This window comes from Bubalus bubalis, chromosome 3 (assembly GCF_019923935.1).
Source record: "Bubalus bubalis isolate 160015118507 breed Murrah chromosome 3, NDDB_SH_1, whole genome shotgun sequence".
NCBI classification, from domain to species: Eukaryota; Metazoa; Chordata; class Mammalia; order Artiodactyla; family Bovidae; genus Bubalus; species Bubalus bubalis.
The window spans coordinates 110,579,018-110,600,598 of NC_059159.1; the positions used below are offsets into that span (position 1 = coordinate 110,579,018).

Consider the following 21,581-nt stretch of genomic DNA (forward strand, 5'->3'; position numbering starts at 1 on the left):
ATCATGAGAAATGCTGGGCTGGAAGAAGCACAAGCTGGAATCGAGATTGCCAAGAGAAATATCAATAACCTCAGATATGCAGATGACACCACCCTTATGGCAGAAAGTGAAGAGGAACTCAAAAGCCTCTTGATGAAAGTGAAAGTGGAGAGTGAAAAAGTTGGCTTAAAGCTCAACATTCAGAAAACGAAGATCATGGCATCTGGTCCCATCACTCCATGGGAAATAGATGGGGAAACAGTGGAAACAGTGTCAGACTTTATTTTTCTGGGCTCCAAAATCACTGCAGATGGTGACTGCAGCCATGAAATTAAAAGACGTTTACTCCTTGGAAGGAAAGTTATGACCAACCTAGATAGCATATTCAAAAGCAGAGACATTACTTTGCCAACAAAAGTTCGTCTAGTCAAGGCTATGGTTTTTCCTGTGGTCATGTATGGATGTGAGAGTTGGACTGTGAAGAAAGCTGAGCACTGAAGTATTGATGCTTTTGAACTGTGGTGTTGGAGAAGACTCTTGAGAGTCCCTTGGACTGCAAGGAGATCCAACCAGACTATTCTGAAGGAGTTCAGCCCTGGGATTTCTTTGGAAGGACTGATGCCAAAGCTGAAACTCCAATACTTTGGCCACCTCATGCGAAGAGTTGATTCATTGGAAAAGACCCTGATGCTGGGAGGGATTGGGGGCAGGAGGAGAAGGGGCTGACAGAGGATGAGATGGCTGGATGGCATCACCGACTCGATGGACGTGAGTTTAGTGAACTCTGGGAGTTGGTGATGGACAGGGAGGCCTGGTGTGCTGCGATTCATGGGGTTACAAAGAGTCAGACACGACTGACAACTGAACTGAACTCAACTGAACTGATTAGCTATAGATGTACTTTTCCTCTAATAAAACATGTTAGCTTACTTGACATTTATACAAATTCATTTAACTTCTATATTCATTCTTGTCAAAGGCAGTATTTCAATTTAATTATGATTAGGAACTTATTTAAAACACTATAAAAATTCTCATTCCTCATCTAATGATGCCAGTGACAAATGTAAAGTGGTCTATATCAGCACTGATCATTTATTACACTAATTTTTCCAGAATATTTAAGTTCATTCTAAAAGCTCCTCCTGAGAAAATTATCATAAAGAAGTAGCTATTTAATTCCCAAAGTCCTCATTGTAATTAAAATAGTTAGGACAAATTTTTCGGAGAAGACAATGGCACCCCACTCCAGTACTCTTGCCTGGAAAATCCCATGGACAGAGGAGCCTGGTAGGCTGCAGACCATGGGGTCGCTAAGGGTTGGACACGACTGAGCGACTTCACTTTCACTTTTCACTTTCCTGCACTGGAGAAGGAAATGGCAACCCACTCCAGTGTTCTTGCCTGGAGAATCCCAGGGACGGGGAAGCCTGGTGGGCTGCCGTCTATGGGGTCGCACAGAGTCGGACACGACTGAAGCGACTTAGCAGCAGCAGGACAAGTTTTTAGAGCATAGAACTATGAGTTTATTTTAGATCTCACGTTATCTATAATGTAATCATATTTGACCAGTTTCTCTGAGAGTTTAGGGAATAGTCAAAGATGTTTCTTCTCTTAACTTTATTGAACATTTGGGTTTTGTGCTGGGTTGAATTGTGCTCCCCGTACCACCTCCCCCAAAAGGAGATATCTACCAGGAACATGTAAATATGGCCTTATTTGGAATAAAGATCTTTGCGAATGTAATTAAGGTAAAGCTCTTAAAATGAAGTCATTGTGAATGAAGGTGAATCCAATGATGAATGTCCTTGTAAGAACAAGCAATGAAGGTGCATAAAGACACAGAAGGAAGAAGCCTATTTGAATATGAGGCAGACACTGGAGCTACACTGCCACAAACCAAGGAACACTAGGAGCCCCCTGGGAGAAATCAGGGAAGATTCTTCCCTAGACACTGTAGGGATGGTGGCCCTGCTACACTTTAAGACTTCTGCCCTCCAAAACTGTGAGAGAATAAATTTCTGCTGTTTTTTCTTTTTTTATTTTTTTTTTTTGCCACACATGTGAGATCTTAGTTCCCCAATCAGGGACTGAACCCATGCCTCTTCAGTGGGAGCACTGAGTCTTAATCACCAGACTACTAGAGAAGTCTAAATTTCTGCTGTTCTGAACCATCACATTTGTGGCAATCTGTTTCAGCAGCCCTAGAAAACTAGTAGAAGTATAATTTGATACTAATTGCAAGTTTTGAATTCCTTTAAATATTAGTCTATGTCTATTCTGTGTTTGTAGATAAGGTCTTTTCTCTGAAGTATATTAAAGTGAATATCTGTCATTAAAAACATAAAAAACCCAATATACCTAATAATCCAGCTCATAAGGTTACTGTTTATTTTATCTACCACAGATGTGGCTGGTGGTTATTCATCATCCATGCTTGATGCAATCAGAAGAGCAGTGATGGTTTCCAATATCCTTTTAATTAATAAGATAAATGCAAAAAGCCTCACCCTCAATGAAGTCTTCAGACTAGCTACTCTTGGAGGCAGCCAAGGTAATGAGCATTTTCTTTCTCTCTCACACAATGTACAACCATACCAATCTATGTCCGTGGCTGAAGTATGAAGGCTCATGATGCTGACATCAGCATGCATCCCCATATTCATGATTTGCATCTCACATAATATACCCAAAGTTTAGCAAGTAAAGTGCACATTTAAGCATGTGGTGAATCATTATTTGAATGATTTGAATCATTAATTTAATAAGTTCCTTGTTTTTGGCAGAAGAGATGTTCAGTATGCAGTTATCATATTGTTGTAATGGATACTTGCATTGGTCACATGCATATGAATTCTTTAATCAGTTTTTTCCCATCAAGTCAAGTAAAGTGCTCTCAATTGGCCTGAGTAGTAATAATAATAATAGCCAAGACTTACTGGTTTCTTACCATGTGGTAGGCACTATGCAACATGCTTTATGGATGCTGTTATTTAATCCTCAGAACTACTGTTATTTATTCTATTTTACCAACCAGTTACCTGAGTGAGGCTTACACCCCTGTCAAGCTGTGGTATATTATTTGAATCTAGAAATCTGATGCCAGAGTGCAGGTCAATGCTTTCCATTGCAATATCTTCCTGTATAAATCTCTTTTTTTCCTTCCTGTATAAAGCTTAGCCTAGACTATGTAGTTTGTTTATATACTTAAGTACGCTAATTACAAGCCTCCTTCAAAAGAGAAAGTTGTAAAAATACAGCTGGTTGATATGCAAATATTGTTCATCAGCTTTTCCCAGCTCTCATATGTAATTGTATTTTTACTGAAAAAATAGAATTTGGTAACTGTATTGCTTTCACTTTAGTATTGTAATATAATCTGGATGGATGATAATGAGCATAGCATGAAACCTTAGGTAGCTAGTGAGAAAGAAAAACATAGATCTTGAGGCAAGTGTATATTTTTTAATATATCTTGATATTTATGATAAATACCCTAGATCTTAGAAATGAAGTATGATGGAGGCCAGGGTATCCTGGGAAGAGAAACTTCTTGGCTCTTCTCTGAATGTTCTGCTATGATGAATGCCATAAAGAACATTTCAAGAAAAAGGTCATGTGCTTTGCATTTTCCCATGTCTTAAGACTTCATTTTCTAAAGTTACAAGTTTTAAAGGTTCTGTACTTTTAACAAGTGTGACACTCCCCACTTTCACATCTGAGTTCACATAGTTGTCCTACCACCTTAACTTCATGGTGTAAATGACTTATATTTAAATAATGCTTTTTTATTCTAGGCCGACTGTGAGTTGTTTCATCAGGATCCTGTTATCTGACCAGGCTGGCATGGGGTGCTTACCAAATTATTTTTTCCTTGCTGTACAGCTTTCAGATCTATTTTCTGGGCCTCTGAGGTTACTGTTACAGAATTTCTTTTCCTTAGCTTGTGTCTCCACAAGAGTCTGAGTGAATGAGATGAATGCTTCCCTGTTAAAAGCTGGGCTCTTCCTAGCTTTACATTCACTCTCAAGATTAAGATATGCATAAATTGCCTTCACAGAGCCAACATCTGCTCCAGAGACAGTAAAACTGCATTTCTTAAAGTGCATTTGAGTTGCTTACCAGCATGGTTAGGCCGCTCTGCAATAATGTGAATTTAGATCAATTTACAATTCACTGAAAGTAGTTGTGTCTTTTTTTGGTTAGTTCATACCGGAACTCTCCAGATTCTAACAAATAATCCAGTTAGTTTATATACATTTATATATATATATATATATATATATATATATATATATATATATATATAATCTCCAACTCTTTGCAACCCCATGGACTGTAGCCCACCAGGCTCTTCTGTCCATGGAATTTTCCAGGCAAGAATACTAGAATGGGTTGCTATTCCCTCTCTAGGGGATCTTCTTGACCCAGGGATCGAACCCGAGTCTCCTGCATTGCAGGCAGATTCTTTACCATCTGAGCTACCAGGGAAGCCCTTACATAGTGGCATAGTGGGGCTATAACACACACACACAACACACACACACATAACACACACACACACACAACACACACACACACACACACACACCCTTGTCAAATCCTGGCAACTGAACCTGGTTATCTGGCCTATTAAACATACAATAATTTTATGATGAATACAGTCATCAAAAACTCATGTTTGTCATGCTATTTGTCAAATGAAAAATGACAAGTGTCAAGTGTAATGACAAGTGTCAAATGAAAAATGTCAAGTGTAATCAGTGAAGGGGGAGAAGATTTCTAGTGACTTTCTATTTCATTCAGTTCTTCTCCCCACAATCAGTCACCCAGCTACTTTTTAACTTTTCTAATTATGTTTGCACCTCTGTCTTCCTATAAGAATTCTTTGGCTAAAAAGTCTCTTTCTTTTCTGAGAATAAATGAGTTACCCTTTAAATAACCATTTAAGAACAAGCAGGATTTCTAAATGTGTGCTTAGAGCGTTGCCAAAAGACTTTTGGATATCCATACATAGAAATATAATGCAGTGGTTACTGTCTAATATTTTCACACAGGACTGTATCCTGACAGTGACAGAATAAAAAAAATACACGTAAAAATTCAACTACAGCATGCTGCACTCCAGTTGACCTTTCTTTCATGCATGCTTCTATTTGGAACACTCTATCCACATTATTGGCTTTAAGGAGCTTAAATTCAATACCCTCACTGACCAGGAAAACCAACTGCCCTCATCTTTTGAAAGTAAACCATAAAAATGAGAGATGTTCTTCCTTGACATCCACTATTCATGGAACAAGAATTCTAGCTGTGAGATGGATCAAGTCAATAGACATTATTGACCTATGCCCTATGTAAAGAACCATTCTTCTCTGGCAACCAGGAAATCTTTAAGGTTACAGAGAAATTAGTCTGCTTTAGAAAGCACTGGGACTCTTGAGCTATGAGGATCCATTTACTTTCAGAAGTGAATATTTTTCTATTCAAATCATTAAAGGAACTTAGGATGGATATGCCTGCATTGACAAACACGCCAAAAAAAAAAAAGATAATTAGTTTTTACTTATTTGAAGTTCATTTCACTGCCACAAAAGTAGATCTTATCAGCTATTTTGTAGAACAAAAGAATAAAACGGGGAAGGAAATGAGTTGGAATGTTGGAAGGTGACTAGGAGAGGAAAAGAAAGATATTAGGTCAATTGTCATGTTTCTTAGAGGATGAATGGAAATCATAGACCAACTGGACTGTGAAGGGCACTGGTAGAGCCAAAACAGACATACGATCAGAATTATTAATATGATTAGGGTGTTGAAGAGACCTCTGTTCTCAGATTTTGCTTTCCCTCTCCTTACTCTGCTTTCTGTAAATTGAAGTCTTGTGGTCTATTGGAATGCTTCATTATTAAGATACTGATTTTTTTTTTCCTAGTGATATGTTGGCAGATTCTGTCCTTGCAAATTGGGATATTTACATGGTCCAAAGCTTGGAGATACTGACTGTTTGTTAATTTATTCCACCCTGTAGTCCTGGGGCTGGATAGAGAGATTGGAAATTTTGAAGTGGGTAAGGAATTTGATGCCCTCCTGATCAACCCCAAAGCATCTGACTCTCCCATTGACCTGTTTTATGGAGATTTTGTTGGTGAGATTTCTGAGGTATGTAAAAGGAAGTTGATCAGAAAGCATTTATTTCATGAACTAGTCATAACAACTTCCCTATAGGAAAAAAAAGAAAAAAGACACTGAAACAGTTTAATGGAATGGAGGAGACTCTTATAAGGGAAGCTAGATCCTTTTAAGTTATTATAATTTCATGATAATAATGGTATAAACAAACACTTCTATTTTGAATATATTTGTATATTTGAAGGTACTTGACTCTAAGAAAACATAATATCGTTACCACTTATTGAACACACTTTCTATGTGCTAAATGGCATGGGATTATGCACTTTCATACATCATTTTTTGTTTAACTATCAGAACTATAATGAGAGGAACGTGCTATTAATATTACCATGTGGTTTATGGGGCAGTGAGACTTAAGGAAGGTTAAATGATTTCCTAAGAACTCATGGCTAGTAATTAATAGACAAGAGTTTGGATTCCATTCCAGGACTTTCTGATTTTTGGGGTCTGGGTTCTTGATCACAATGCTACATTGACTCTTAATTATAAGTGAGTTTCATTATTTTGTCCCTCTTATCATGTTTTATATATATAAAATAAACTGGTTCTTCTTACTTTAATAACAATTCTTTATGGGATAGTTTTTCTTAAAATTTAACTATTGTCATTTAAAAATTGATCCACTTATGAGAGTAAGTGTGATATTATATGTAACATACTGAAGTTTTTAGAAGAAAAGTGCTGGATTATTTGAAGTTAATAGCATTAGTTATTTTTATATTACTTAATCTTTTACTTTTTATTGATTGAGTTAATTTCCTGGAATATTAGAGTGAGTTTCTGGGAAGAGGGTTCAGTCCCATTCATCCAGGCATTTTTCTTGTCTTATACACCTCTTAAAATATTTATATTATTATATTAAATTATTTAATTTATGTTAACACTTTCCCTCTGAAGATTTCAAGGTTATATATTAAGAAGTTTCAGGCATTGGAAAACATTTGTTAATAATCAGTACTTTTGGGTCGTCCCAGTGCACCAGCCCCAAGCATCCAGTATCGTGCATCGAACCTGGATGGGGAACACATGTATACCTGTGGCAGATTCATTTTGACATTTGGCAAAACTAATACAATTATGTAAAATTTAAAAATAAAATAAAATTTAAAAAATAATAATCAGTACTTTTATTTTTTTAGGCAAAAGACCATTTCTTTTTCATTAATAAAAGTAGATTTTGGGGTGTTCATTGGATACCAGCTTAAGTGAGACAGTGACTATTAGCCGTAGAAGCTAGTTCCAGTGAGTAGAGTTATGTACTTTTGGCCATAGTTTAGCATTTTGACTTGGGATACTGGATTGTGGGTGACAAATAATTTCTTCCCCTTTACCCAGCTCTGTTATTGGAATAGACAGACACCAGTGTGTCCATTTCTGGGACTAAGTTCCAGCCAGGCTAATGTACACAACAGAGGGAATTACAGTACCTGTCAAATGGATGGATTATGTATCTTATCTCAAGACCTTTTTAGGGCTTAAATTAAAAATATTTTCACTGTAACTCCTTGATATGGAATGCAAGACTAAAGAAATTCACATGTGGAACTGCAAACAGATAGTGATAATCAAGATAGCATCTTTTATGTAAATATATAAATAAGTTTGGGCATTGAAATGTACAACATTTTCCTCTTCTGTGGGCTATATATATATATACAAAAGAAAAAAAGTCTGTGTTTAGAAAAAAATAAAAATAGATTTTTGCCATCGAGAAATAAGTTTATATTTCTGGGTTTTGCCAACCACTATTCGTGGTCAATTTGCTTTTCTAAGTGCAGAAAATACTCTTTTTTATTTTTATCTTTATTTTTCATTTTAGGCTGTTATCCAGAAGTTCCTATATCTAGGTAGGTATATATGTCTCTATGCTAAATAAAATCTTTTGTTGTCTCTTGGTATGCTCTCTGCATATATTGTACCAGATGTTAAGCATTATGTGTGATCATTTGCTTAGACTTACTGTTTTTAGCATTCCTTAGCACTGAGCCCTGGAGAAGGCAATGGCAACTCACTCCAGTACTCTTGCCTAGAAAATCCCATGGGCAGAGGAGCCTGATAGGCTGCTGTCTATGGGGTCACAAGAGTCTGACATGACTGAGCGACTTCATTTTCACTTTTCACTTTCATGCATTGGAGAAGGAAATGGCAACCCACTCCAGTGTTCTTGCCTGGAGAATGCCAGGGGCGGGGGAGCCTGGTGGGCTGCCGTCTATGGGGTTGCACAGAGTTGGACACGATTGAAGCGACTTAGCAGCAGTAGCAGCAGCAGCACTGAGCCCATTTATGGTACAATATTTAAAGGCACTATTTGAAATGAACATGCTCTTTGAGAACATAGTATTAAACCCTAAATTTGAGGAATGGCAGGCAGGACGAGATCATCCTGTACTTCCTCCTACACTTGTTCTGACCCTTCAGTCTGCCCCACCACATTGTGATAAGTATGTGGTGGAGTCTTTCCATGCATTCTTTTTTAACATGTTGTTTAGTTGCTAAGTCATGTCCAACGTTTTTGTGACCCCATGGAATGTAGGCCACCAGGCTCCTCTGTCCATGGGATTTCCCAGACAAGAATACTGGAGTGTTGCCATTTCCTTCTCCAGGGGATCTTCCCGACCCAGGGATCAAACCCATTGCATTGGCAGGTGGATTCTTTGCTACTGAGCCACCAGGGAAGCCAGTTTTTTTTTTTGTTTGTTTGTTTGTTTTTTTACCATACTCACATTCAATTCTATTCACTGAGAGAGACAGAGAAGTAAATAGTATAGAAGATTCTATTCTTCCTCTCACTCCATTGGATGACCTCTGAGTTCTGAGTGAATTTGGAGTGGGAGAGACACATGTGGTATTTCTTGTGAAGTTCAATTTCTTGAAGCCCTTCATCTCACCATGCTGAGTATTATTTTGGGGTGTAAAGATAAGTATTTCTTTTACAACTGGGGCTGGAAATGGAAAACACTTATTCTAGCTAAAAGGACAGTGATGGAGGGTCAATTCAACTTTACGTGAATTCTGTTTTAGGCATGTATTTCAGGCTCTAATCCTCAGATTAGATGCTGCATTTTCTATTGATCATATCTCCCTGTTCAGGTTATAAACAATGATTCCTTGATGTTTCTTTCAGGAGATGACCGAAATATTGAGGAGGTGTATGTGGGCGGAAAGCAGGTGGTTCCCTTTTCGAGCTCAGTGTAAGGCCCTCGGTGTCTACAAGTCTTCCTTGGGTAACACAGTTCTGTACCTTCTCGTGCCCACGTGGAGTTAGGAGTCAAAAAACAGTACCTTGTTCTTGGGGGGACTATCTCCCTCTGTGTCTAGTTACAGTATTCACTTGACAAATCTTTTGAAGGAAGTTGTGCTAATTCTCAGCTCTGGTTGTGGGAGGATTAAAAATTTCTCCTTTTAGAACTGTTTACGGTTTACTTTAAAGCTCAAACATAAAGGAATGTTATTACTGGTGGTGTTCTTATTATGGGATTTAAATAAAATCTATTTCACATTTGGAAATGTGGAGAAAAAAGAATATTCCTATAAGGTTAGTTTCAGCTAGTAGATGTGAAAATTGGAAAACAGAAAATGAACCAGTGAGTATATTTTTACAAGGGAGGAAAAGTTAAGACTATGAAAAACATTGGAAAATCACTTCGGATTGTGTTTGAAAATTATATACTGAGCATACTAATTTAAAAAGTGAATCTGTTGAATTTTAAAATGTGTTTCTAGATTGACCTTGTGTTCTGGAAATTTGCACTTAATGGCATTTGCTTTTCAAAGACGTGTTATTGTTGTGCTTTGCCTTCTTATGAGATGAAATGTCAAATATTGAATGCCACATGCTGTCTTAATATAGTTCTGTGCTTAAGTGTTTGACAGAAGTTGGTTATTAAAGACTTAATGTCTCTTGGGAATATTATTCACATAACTACATAGCATAAATAGCTGTACTTTTGTGTACTTTAAAATACCTTAGAGTATAACTGTGTGATGCTATTATTGCTTCAGTTTTATCAGAAGAGAAACAAATTCCATACTGCACTTTTGTGTAGATTGGTGTCTTCATAAATTGGGGCAAGTTCTGGGCATCCAGAAGGTGTCAGTACTAAAAGGAAGGGTTTCATTGTGATAACCTGTCCTCCCAAAGAACTATTCCACAGTCGTTGGGACTTTCATACTCATGTCAATCTGTTAGAACTTTAAAATGAAGGAAAAATCCTATTTGATAAATATTATTAAAAATCTTTAAACCCTGCATATTGAAATTACTCTATTTTCAATTTTACCTTGCCTTTTTAATTCCTAATAATTTTCAAGACATTAGAATTCTAGGATGATGAAAAATATTTAGATGCCCCACTAATGTTTATATTAATAGGACTTAATCTGTACTAGACATCTAGAAACAGTAAACAAATAGTGTTTTTATGCTTCCTATATAGTGCGCTTTCCTATAACCTAGAATTAAAAACAAATTATGACTTTATGATAAAATCACTAAGAAATATTGATATTTAAATGCTATTTTTAAATGCTATACTTAATGTTATTTAGATGCTATATTTTTCTCATTTAACTCCAAACCCTATAAACCAACAAGAAAAAGGAGATTTTCTTAATATATGATAACACTCATACCTAGGGCTTAGAGCTGACTCCTTATTATCACCTCATAGTAGAGAACTATATGTAATATCACTAACTCCATATCTACAGAATGAAGAAAAAAATTTCTTCTCTGGTACAATAAATTTTATTCTTATACAGTTGTGCTAATTCAGTAATCATTTGCTCAGTGTCTAGCCCCTCACCCCTGGGGAAACACTTCCAGACTTGTGCATACACTTCACATAAAGACAGAACAAATTTTGGTTTTATAGAGTTTGTGTTGTGAGGTATTAACTCAGTAAAAACCCAGTTTCCAGTCTTAGTCTCAGTCTTTCTAGAATTCCTCGCTACAGAGCCATATCAAAGATGCCCCACCAAAGCTCATTCCATTTCTCTCTAGTGCTGGCAGGTGTTTTCTGCTCTATCTCCCCAATCCCTGCCAAAGGAACTTGGTTACCCTAGCGTCTAACCCACATGAGTGGGCAAAGGAATTTGGATGACGTGCAAGATCTGCCAATCAGCAGAAGCTGTTCTTAGCCTTGGAAAGATCGTACACTTTTACCTTCCCGAAGGATGTACATTTTGATGCTGAACATCAGTTTTCATTTAGATTTAGGTCTCATGTGCAGTAAATGTAAGTGTAGCATCAGAAGCAGGAAGAATGGCCATATACAACCAGCCTGCCAAATGTTAAATTTAGCCCTGATAATATATTAGGACCTGAATTTATTTTCTAGTAAAAATAGAATGTGTTAAAATTTGAGCTCCCTGCATCACTTATGTGTTTTACTTTCCCAAGTACAGTATTCCTGAATGTTGCATATGCTTTTTGTGGTAATCCACTCCAGTACTCTTGCCTGGAAACTCCCATGGACGGAGGAGCCTGGTGGGCTGCAGTCCATGGGCTCGCTTAAGAGTCGGGAACGACTGAGAGACTTCACTTTCCCTTTTCACTTTCATGCATCGGAGAAGGAAATGGCAACCTACTCCAGTATTCTTGCCTGGAGAATCCCAGGGACAGAGGAGCCTCATGGGCTGCCGTCTATGGGGTCGCACAGAGTCGGACACGACTGAAGCGACTTAGGAGCAGCAGCAGCAGGCATTAGACATACACATGCCCAGATGTTCTGCACTTTGAAATGTTGCCTTTGCTCAATGTGGGTTGACTTTTGAATTGCAGAGAGGCAGTATTCCAAGTCAATTCTATTTGTCACTTTATTTTGAATATTTTGGTCTCAGACAGCAAAGGAAGGATTAAAACATCTTCACAGCCCCCTCACCCTACTCTGCACTATTTGCCTCAGGTTTCATGAGATTTTTAATAGAATATACTTTAACAGGTAAAAGTGTATTCGAGAGTAGAGACTATCATACATTTAAAAATATTTTTGCAACCAGAACACAAAAGCAGGCTAATTAGCCAATGTAAATTTAATTTTCAAAAGAGAGTAAAATGTAGGATTAGAACAGAAGAGGTTGTCCTTGTAATTATAAACTGAGACCAAGGAAACTCTGTCTCCTTATTTATTAGCCCAGCTTCTTCTGACTTAATTGCTGAAGGTTTTAGAATCCAAGAGAATATCTTGGAATAAGCTTCCTTCATGCTAGGAGGAGGTCTTTCTAAATTAATATTATGATCATTGAACCCCATTGGATCTTTTTATTTCTGTGAGGATTCTGCATGGTCAAGGAAGAAGTGGATGGGAAACACGCCTTTTATACTTAGTTGATCTGAGGTGTGGCCTTGAATATCCCCATCTGCAGCTACCACTGAGGTCTTAGCAGGGAAACAGTGGCTGTGGGATCCAGAGAAGAATTTTTAATCTTTATTCCCTTCCAGACTCCTCCTGTTTTTCATTTTTTCACCTCAGAGCCAGGCATATGGAAAGCTTTAAAAGCCAGCTAGCAGGCCCGTTGTATCAATTCTACCCTGTGCTTGCTATTCACGGAAGATATTCAGAGCTGGATGCTCCTGTAGCCAACTGGACAGAGGTGATGATGCAAGCAATCACATGTTTGCTTGCTTGTTTGTTTTTTAAAAGTGTTCTGAGTTATTAAAAGGTAGACTGAAAAATGAGTCATGGGCAGTGTCTTGAAGTAATTTTCAAATTGGTGGACTGTAAATTTTTGAGGTTTTTTCCTTTGCAATTTCAGATCTATTTAGCCACTGTAGGTATGACTTTGGACCCTGACACTTTAATGTCTCTCAAGCATGGGAAGAAGTGCAGAAATGAACTGACAAATGTTAGAAACCCTGGCATTTGTCTCCTGCATGTTTTCACTCTCAGCCCCTCCTTCCTTCCCCTCCTACAGTCCTGAGTGTGAGAGATCAGAGGTGAGGGGTTAATTTGTAAATCTGGTCCAAACTGAGTGAAATGCAAACGTTGAACAGGCCAATCATAACACTAAATGTAAATCCCAGGATGGTTTCCACAGTCCACAGGATTCAAGTGACTTGAACCATAGATGATATATGGTATTGATTTACCTGTTCACTTCCTACTCAAAAGTCTGTCAGAAAGCACTTTCTTAAAATTGAAAACTACTTTACATTGTATTAAACTTCTGATCGCTGCTCTTAAGAATATATACATGTATGTATTCATGGGGACATTTTCCCTCAATGTTTAAATGATTTGTTTATTGTTCCTGTGCTGTGATCTCTTTCTGCTTCAAACAAAAATAAATGAGGTTTTGTGTTTATATGTTTCTGTTGTTGTGAGTTCTGTCAGTCTGATAGAAGTGAGATTCATTTTACAATGTTTTTCTCCTTTTAACACGAATTTTAAGAGATTGAAAGGGGTCAACTGTATGGTGATGGATGGAAACTAAAATTTTGTGGTAAGCATGTTGTATACAGAGGTAGAAATATAATGCTGTACACATGAAACATATAATACTATAAACCAATACTATCTCAATAAAAAAAGAAATATCATAAACAGTAGAAAAAAATAGAATATTTAGCTCTGGGCCAACATGTATCTTCTATCCTATAATATTCACCACACATAGGTTTTTAAAAATGAAGCTGAGCTATAATGTTCATCCCTTTAGATTCAGATTAGTATTGCCTTTGATTTAAGCATAGTTGATATTTCATATGACTGGAATCTACCACAAAAAATACTCTACATCCAAAGACATAAAGGTGAAACCACATGAGACAATGGGAGGGGTGTACTTTGCAATGTAATTAAATCCCATACTACCTGGGTGGGTGACCCACAAACTAGAGACTAATTACATCACAGAAATTCTCCCACAGAGCTGAGAGCTCTGAGTTCCACATCAGGCTACCCAGTCTAGGGGTCTGGCATTGAATGGAGGAGCCCTCAGCAGATCTGGCTTTGAAGGCCAGTGAGGCCTGATTGTAGGAGCTCCACAGGACAGGGGTGGGGGATGGTGGGAAACAGGGGCTCCACTTCTAGAGGGCGCACACAAGGCCTCGTGCACACCAGCACGCAGAGCAAATGCAGCTGACTTCCTTCTTTGAGCCTGGGCCAGACTTATCTGCTGGTCTTGGAAAGCCTCTTGTGGAGTTGGGAGGAGGGTGACTGTGGATCTGTCTGGGGTCATAAAACCTGGTGGTGGAAATATTGGTGAATGTACACCTACTTGAAGAGAGTATACCTACTCTTCCAGGAGGCAGACATATTGCTTGCATTAGCACGAAAACCTGCCCTCACCCAATGACCTGTAGGCTCCAGGGCTGGGGCACCTCAGGCCAAAGAGCTATCAGGGCAGAAACATAGACCCATCAGCAGACAGGCTGCCTAAAGACTTCTTGAGCCCACAGTAACCTCTAGACATGCCCCTTGACATGGCCCTGCCCATCAAAGGGCCAGATTGAGCTCCACCTGCCAGTGGGTGGGCATCAGCCCCTCCCACCAGGAAGCCTGCACAAGCCTCTAGACCAGCCTCACTCACTAAGGGGCAGATACCAGAAGCAAGAAAACGATGATCCTGCAGCCTGCAGAACTGAGTACACAAACACATCAGAACCTACCCTGAGACCCTGATCCCTGGCCTTTGGGTGATGAGAGGAGACTCATAAAACATCCCTTACAGAAAGCCACTTCTCCAAGGTCAGGAAACATAACTAAGCTACTATACACATAAAGCACAAATAGAAATTTAAACAAAAGAGAAGGCAAAGGAATATGTTTCAGATGAAGGAACAAGATAAAACCCTAAAACAATAACTAAGTAAAGTGCAAATAGGCGATCTACCTGAGAAAGAGCTCACAGTAAAGAACTCTTTACTTTTGATTGTAAAGACAATCAAAAACTCAGGAAAAGAATTGAAGCACATGGCAAGAAGTTACAAGAAGTTTTTTTAACAAAGAGAAAATATAAAGAACAACCAGAGTTGAACACAATAACTGAAATGACAAATACACTTGAAGGAATCAATAGCAGAATAAATGAGGCAGAAGAAAGGATCAGTAAGCTGGAAGACAGTAATGAAAATCACTGCTGTGGGACAGACTAAAGACAAAAGGAATGAAAACAGTTTAGGGACCTCCAAGACAACATCAAACACACCAACATTTTCATTATAGGGGTCCCAGAAGCAGAAGAGGGAGAGAAAGGACCTGAGGAAATATTTGAAGAGATAATAGCTGAAAAATTCCCTAACATGGAAAAGGAAACAGTCACCTAAGTCCAGGAGCACAGAGAGGCCCATACAGGATTAACCCAAGGAGGAACAGGCCAAGACACACAGTAATCAAACTGACAAAAGGATAAAGAGCAAATATTAAAAGCAAAAAAGGAAAAGTGTTGGGGGCCAGCGTGAGACACTCTGCCTTTGGCAAAGGTCATGAGGAAGGAGGCTCGACATACGCAAAGGTGGGATCGAGCCTCAGGAGTCCCCCTGGAAATCCTTGAGCATCTACCCCCATAACCAGAGCCTGCCTACTTTACTACTTTGTGCTCTCACCTACACCTCTTACTTTACGGGGGGCTGTCCCCCACCACCTCTTTCGGAGAAGGAGTTAACTTAGAGCTCCAGTTAATAAAAACTCCTGGGCGTGACAAGAGTGTTTTAACCTACAAACTCCTCTGAAGATTCTCTAGCCTGCCTGACAGGCTTGTCTGGCCACATGTGATTGCTCACAGCCTCCCAACCATGAGAGGCACGAGATGCTTTAAACCTTCTGAAAACAGGTTCCTTAGAAAAGTTAGAAAATTATTAGTATAAGTATAGTGGGCTGATTAGAAATTGTATTGGTGAAGGGTTTTTCATTTGTTGAGCCAATGTTTGCTGCTAAGTCTCCACATCCCCTGCCCTTACACACATTAATGAATATACAGAAGAAATAAGTATTAACCTTTGATATTAATCACATTGGACCTTAGGCTAAGTAAATTCTTTCCTTAATTAAAACCCACTACACCCTCACCCTATAGGAATGTAACTTTATCTGGTACCTTCGGAAGGTGGAGTCTTTTTTAAGAATAATCACCCCTGGAGAAATAAGTGTCCTGGTTGACTGACCGCTGTCACAAGGAGAGGGTCATAAATTGTCAGCAGGCCCCCTGGCCAGAAGATGATGTAACACCCCTAAGACCTCTGTATACATTTGTATGAAGCACCTGACTTTGATAAAAGTCAGGACTGCTGACCCCGCGTGACTTTTGCATAACATCTCAGTGTATAAAAGTAGACCGTGGAAAATAAAGAATTGGGATCAGTTTCTCGAAATACTGGTCTCCCCATGTCGCTCTCTCTCTCAAACTCTGGCTGAGTCTCCATCTGGAGCGCAGAACCCGCCATGCTTACTAATTATGCCTGGGCTTCTAAGATCCGACCGGGGAGGCCTCAGTGTCTCCTCTCCTTCGGGAGAATGGAAGGACGCCTGAGGCCTACGTAAGTAGTGCAAACTTCTTATTTTGAAGTTTTATTGGTCTCCCGTGAAAACCAAGCTACTCAGCCTCTTTTCTCCACTGAATTTTCCTACTGAGCTATCCTCATTCTATTACTCTTTATATCTCTAATTAATATCTAATTGAAGCTATTGTATCCTGATCCTCGCCGATGCCATCCCCGCTTCGAACTCCCTGGATCAGCTGGGGCTGGACCTCAGCAGAAAAGCAACAAGTAACATACAAAGGAAACCCCATATGGTTATCAGCTGATTTTTCAGCAGAAACTCTGCAGGCCAGAAGGTAGTGGCATGATATTTTTTAAATGATGAAAGGGGAGAACCTACACACAAGGATACTCTACCCAGCAAGGCTCTTGTTCAGATTTGACAGGGAAATCAAAAGCTTTACAGACAAGCAAAAGCTAAAAGAATTCAGCACCACCAAATCAGCTTCACAGCAAATGGTAAAGGCAGAAAAGAAAAGTCCACAACTAGAAACAAGAAAATTATGCAACTACTAGAGCTCAAGAAGGGAATGGCTACCCACTCTAGTGTTCTTGGGACTTCCTTAATGGCTCAGATGGTAAAGAATCTACCTACAATGTGGAAGACCTGGGTTAAATCCCTGGGTCAGGAAGACCCCCTGGAGAAGGGAATGGCTATCCACTCCAGTATTCTTGCCTGGAGAATCCCATGGACAGAGGAGCATGGCAGGGCTACAGTCCATGGGCTTGCAGAGAGTCAGACACAACTGAACAACTTTCACTTTTCAGAAACAAGAAAATTACAAAACTACTAGAGCTCATCAATGAATTCAGTTACAGGATAAATAAGGTTACAGGACACAAAATTAATACACAGAAATCTGTTGCATTCCTCTACACTAACAACAAAAGATCAGAAAGAGAAATGAAGGAAATAAATTTCATTTACCAATGCATCAAAAAGAGTATTTAGGAATATATCTCCCTAAGGAATCAAAAGACCTGTCCTCTGAATACTGTAAGGTGCTGATGAAAGAAATCAAAGAAAAACAGAGCTGAAGGAACTGGGCTCCCTGACTTCAAACTACGCTATAAAGCTACAGTAATAAAAACAGTTTGGTGGGACTTCCCTGGTGGTCCAGTGGCTAAGACTCCATTCCAATGCAGGGGGCTCAAATTCAATTCTTATTCAGGGAACTAGATCCCACATGCTGCAACTAAGAGTTCAAATGCCCCAACCAAAGATCCCACATTTTGCAACTAAAGAACCTGTATGCCACAGTGAAGACTGAAGCTTCTGCATGCCACAACTAAGACCCAGTACAGCCAAATAAATAAATTAATTAAAAAAAAAAAAAAGAAAACAGTATGGTACTGGCACAAAAACAGAAATCAATGGAACAGGATGGAAAGCCCAGAAATAAACCCATGCACCCTATGGTAAATTAATCAATGACAAAGGAGGCAAAAATACAGAATGAAGAAAAGACAGTCTCTTCAGTAAGTGTTGCTGGGAAAACTGGATAGCTACAAGTAAAAGATTGAAGTTAGAACCTTCTGTAACATCAGACACAAAAATAAGCTCAAAATGGATTAAAGACCTAAATGTAAGACTGGATACTATAAAACTTTTAGAGGAAAACATAGGCAAAACACTCTTTAACATAAATATTGCAGCAATATCTTTTTTGAATCTATCTCCTAGGGTAATGAAAATAAAAAATAGAAACTAATTAAACTGTAAAGCTTTTGCACAGCAAAGGAAACCATAAACAAAATGAAAAGACAACCCACTGGATAGGAGAAAATATTTGCAAATGATGTGACCAACAGGGATTAATTTCCAAAATATACAAACAGTTCATGTATCTCAATTAAAAAAAAAAAAAAAACAACCCAGTCAAAAAATGGGCACAAGATCTAAGCAGATATTTCTCTAAAGAAGATATATACATCACCAAAAAGCACTTGCAAAGATGCTCAACATCACTAATTATTAGAGAAATGCAAATAAAAACTATAATGATGTATCACCTCATACCAGTCAGAATGGCCATCATCAAAAAGTCTACAAATAACAAATGATGGAGAGGGTGTAGAGAAAACGGAATCCTCCTACACCGTTGGTGGAAATGTAAGTTGGTGCAACCACTATAGAAAACTGTAAGGAGGTTCCTCAGAAAACTAAAATAGAACTACCATGCTGTGCTGTGCTTAGTTGCTCAGTCGAGTCTGACTCTTTGCAACCCCATGGACTGTAGCCCGCCAGGCTCCTCTGTCCATGGGGATTCTCCAGGCAAAAACTGGAGTGGGTTGCCACGCCCTCCTCCGGGAATCTTCCCAACCCTGGGATCGAATCCAGGTCTCTTTGGGAAAATAATTTTGATTTACCTTTTTAGTTTAACTGCTGTTATTTAATTAATGCTATATTTGTTCTTATTGCCTAAAACAGTATTTTCCAAATATAGATGGTTTAAATATAATTCTTATGAATACATTATTTTCACTTCAGTTTTATTTCTAGATAAATAAAAATTATTTATATCATCTAGAATCAGAAGGTGTAAGTATTTTATTTTGATTGAAATAAAAAGTCCACTTACTAAACCATAATTGAGAGAGGTTTGACATGACTGGATGAAGACATTTGAAACAATAAAGATCATTTCTATCTTCTATGAGATTTATTAGAAATCTATAAAAGTTACTTAATATTTATATCAAGTTTTCATTGGTTTCAAATACAGTGCAACCCCCCCAAAAAAAACCCCACAAAAGACCTAAATAACAACACCCACAGCTAAATTTAGTAATATTTTTATTAATTTAATCCTGAATTTTCTGGTTATTTTAGAGGAGTTGACATTTTGCAACTGTTTGTTCCTTTTGTAACTTTTCTTAGCCCTTATTTTGCTTAAGATATTCTTTGCTATTTAAATATTTCTAAATTTTATGCAGTCAAAAGTCTTTTGAAAAAAAAAATTGGACATGTTCTCCTGCCAGCAGGCGGCCGTTGCTGAACTGTCCCACACAAAAGGTGACAGTCGTTTCCTCCACACAGGATGCTCTCCTGTGACTCGGCCTCCCCACCATCACAGACAGTTGGCCAAGTATTTGTATTTGATTCAAGCTAGATCCAAAGATCTCTCCCTAGAATTGCAGGTCTCAAACCCAGGTCTCCCACTTTGCACGTGGATTCTCTACCAGCAGAGACACAAGGGAAGCTCCTAGAATTATAATTCAAGATCTAAATAAACCAAGTGGGTTTATACTAGATTATTTTCAGAGGCTGAGTATATATTTCTACTTGGGAGTGGCTGTGTAAAGCCATCAGTGAGCCAGATGAGTAGGCAGATTCAGTCTATAAAGAGAAGTACTGTGGAACAGGGCAGACCTGTGCAGAGAAGCAAAGACAAGAGACTATGTGGCCCCAGAGGAGAGCAGCTATGCTAGCCTCTTGATAACTTGTTTTCACCCTCAGCTGAGGCTCCCAAAGGGCCTGTGTGTACTTGTCATGGGTCCCATAAAATTCCTTAAATTTATTCTATTAAATCCTATTTGGCTTTATTTACTTATTTTTGGTAATCACACAACTCTTGAATAAAGACTTGTCTGCCATATTAAAATGGAATTTTAAAATTCCTTCTCAGGCAGCTGTTATCCTGGCAAACATTACTCGAGGCTACTATGGGAGTTGAGGGGTGAGAGGTGAGGGGGGTTCCTTACACCCTTCTGACAACAAGTTAAGAGTTAAAAGTCTTCACCATTGAGGTGAAACAAGCTTCTGTTACCACAATTAGTTGATCTGATTACCCTTTTAATATTCTTTATGTTTCCACTAAATACCTATGAATAATCCTCTGCACTTAAATAGCTGCCACCTCCTGCCTGCTTCTCAGTTACATGCCAATAGTAGCTGAATGTCTCTAATGGTTTACAAGAGGAGGGAACAAACAAGTGACTTATGGAGTGGACTCTGTAGTCTTTGATAGGACAGCACCAGTTTTCCAGAGGTGGGGCACCCCAACTAGATTACTTCCCACTCTGAGGAGGAACAGGTTTTCCTGACTTCCTCTCCTACTACTTTTCTTTTAAAAGTGACAAGTAAAACTAAGATTGAGATAATAACAATAGCAAACAGTGTGCACTTTGTCGGGAAGGAATAAACTTTCCTCTAGTCTTCGAGGTTCTTCTGGCTGGCCTAACAATTAAATTGACATGAGACAGGTGGCACAGTGCTGAAGAACTCGTCTGCCAATGCAGAAGACGCATGAGACGTGGGTTCCATCCCTTGGTCAGGAAGATCCTCTGGAGTAGGAAATGCTACCCTGCTCCAGTATTACCTGAAAAGTCCCAGGGACAGAGAAGCCTGGAGTGTAGGGCTACAGTCCACGGGGTCCATAAAGAGTCAGACAAGACTGAGAGACTGAGCATACTGCAAGACAGATTAACAGGAGAAAATCAAACAAAATGTTCAAGAACATGTAATGGATACATGGGAGAGAACCAAAAAAAACTGAGTAACTTGCCAAAATGCAAGAATATATACGATTAGTTCAAAGTGAATGAAACTGGCCTCTGGGTACAAGGTACAAATCGGTCTTTTTCAAGTACAAGTTGAGACTGCAAGCGATCCAAGAAGATGGAGAAAATGTTTAACCAGTGCACCACCTAGTGGCCAAAACTTGAACAGTTTGTTCTGTGAAACAAGGCCTCCCTCCAAAAGGGTCAAGTTGCAGAGGAAAAAAGAGGCTAAATTAATTTTATCTTGATATCCAGAAAAATATAAATTCATAATTTTAATAAAACAATAAAACAATACAAGAAAATTTAGAGTATTATTTTTATATCAGGAAGTTGGAATTTTTTACTGTACAAGAAAATTAATAAATAATCTCTTAGGTTGAACCCAGACTCTATAATAGACCACACATAAAATTATATTCTTGAT

General features: G+C 38.5%; 1 protein-coding gene and 1 long non-coding RNA gene across 3 annotated transcripts in view; one reads left to right on the forward strand and one right to left on the reverse strand.

Moving 5' to 3' along the window:
- Positions 1-10,931, forward strand: part of GDA (guanine deaminase) — a 254,581-nt gene extending 243,650 nt beyond the window's left edge. For both annotated transcript variants that reach the window (XM_044939952.2, XM_025281610.3), the window contains exons 11-14: positions 2,387-2,533; positions 6,008-6,138; positions 7,991-8,018; positions 9,296-10,931. In XM_044939952.2, the coding sequence (XP_044795887.1) occupies positions 2,387-2,533; positions 6,008-6,138; positions 7,991-8,018; positions 9,296-9,366 (377 nt within the window). In that variant the 3' untranslated portion in view covers positions 9,367-10,931. The remainder of the gene's footprint in view (positions 1-2,386; positions 2,534-6,007; positions 6,139-7,990; positions 8,019-9,295) is intronic.
- Positions 1-21,581, reverse strand: part of LOC123332844 — a 116,440-nt gene that overhangs the window by 16,194 nt on the left and 78,665 nt on the right. The window lies entirely within an intron of this gene.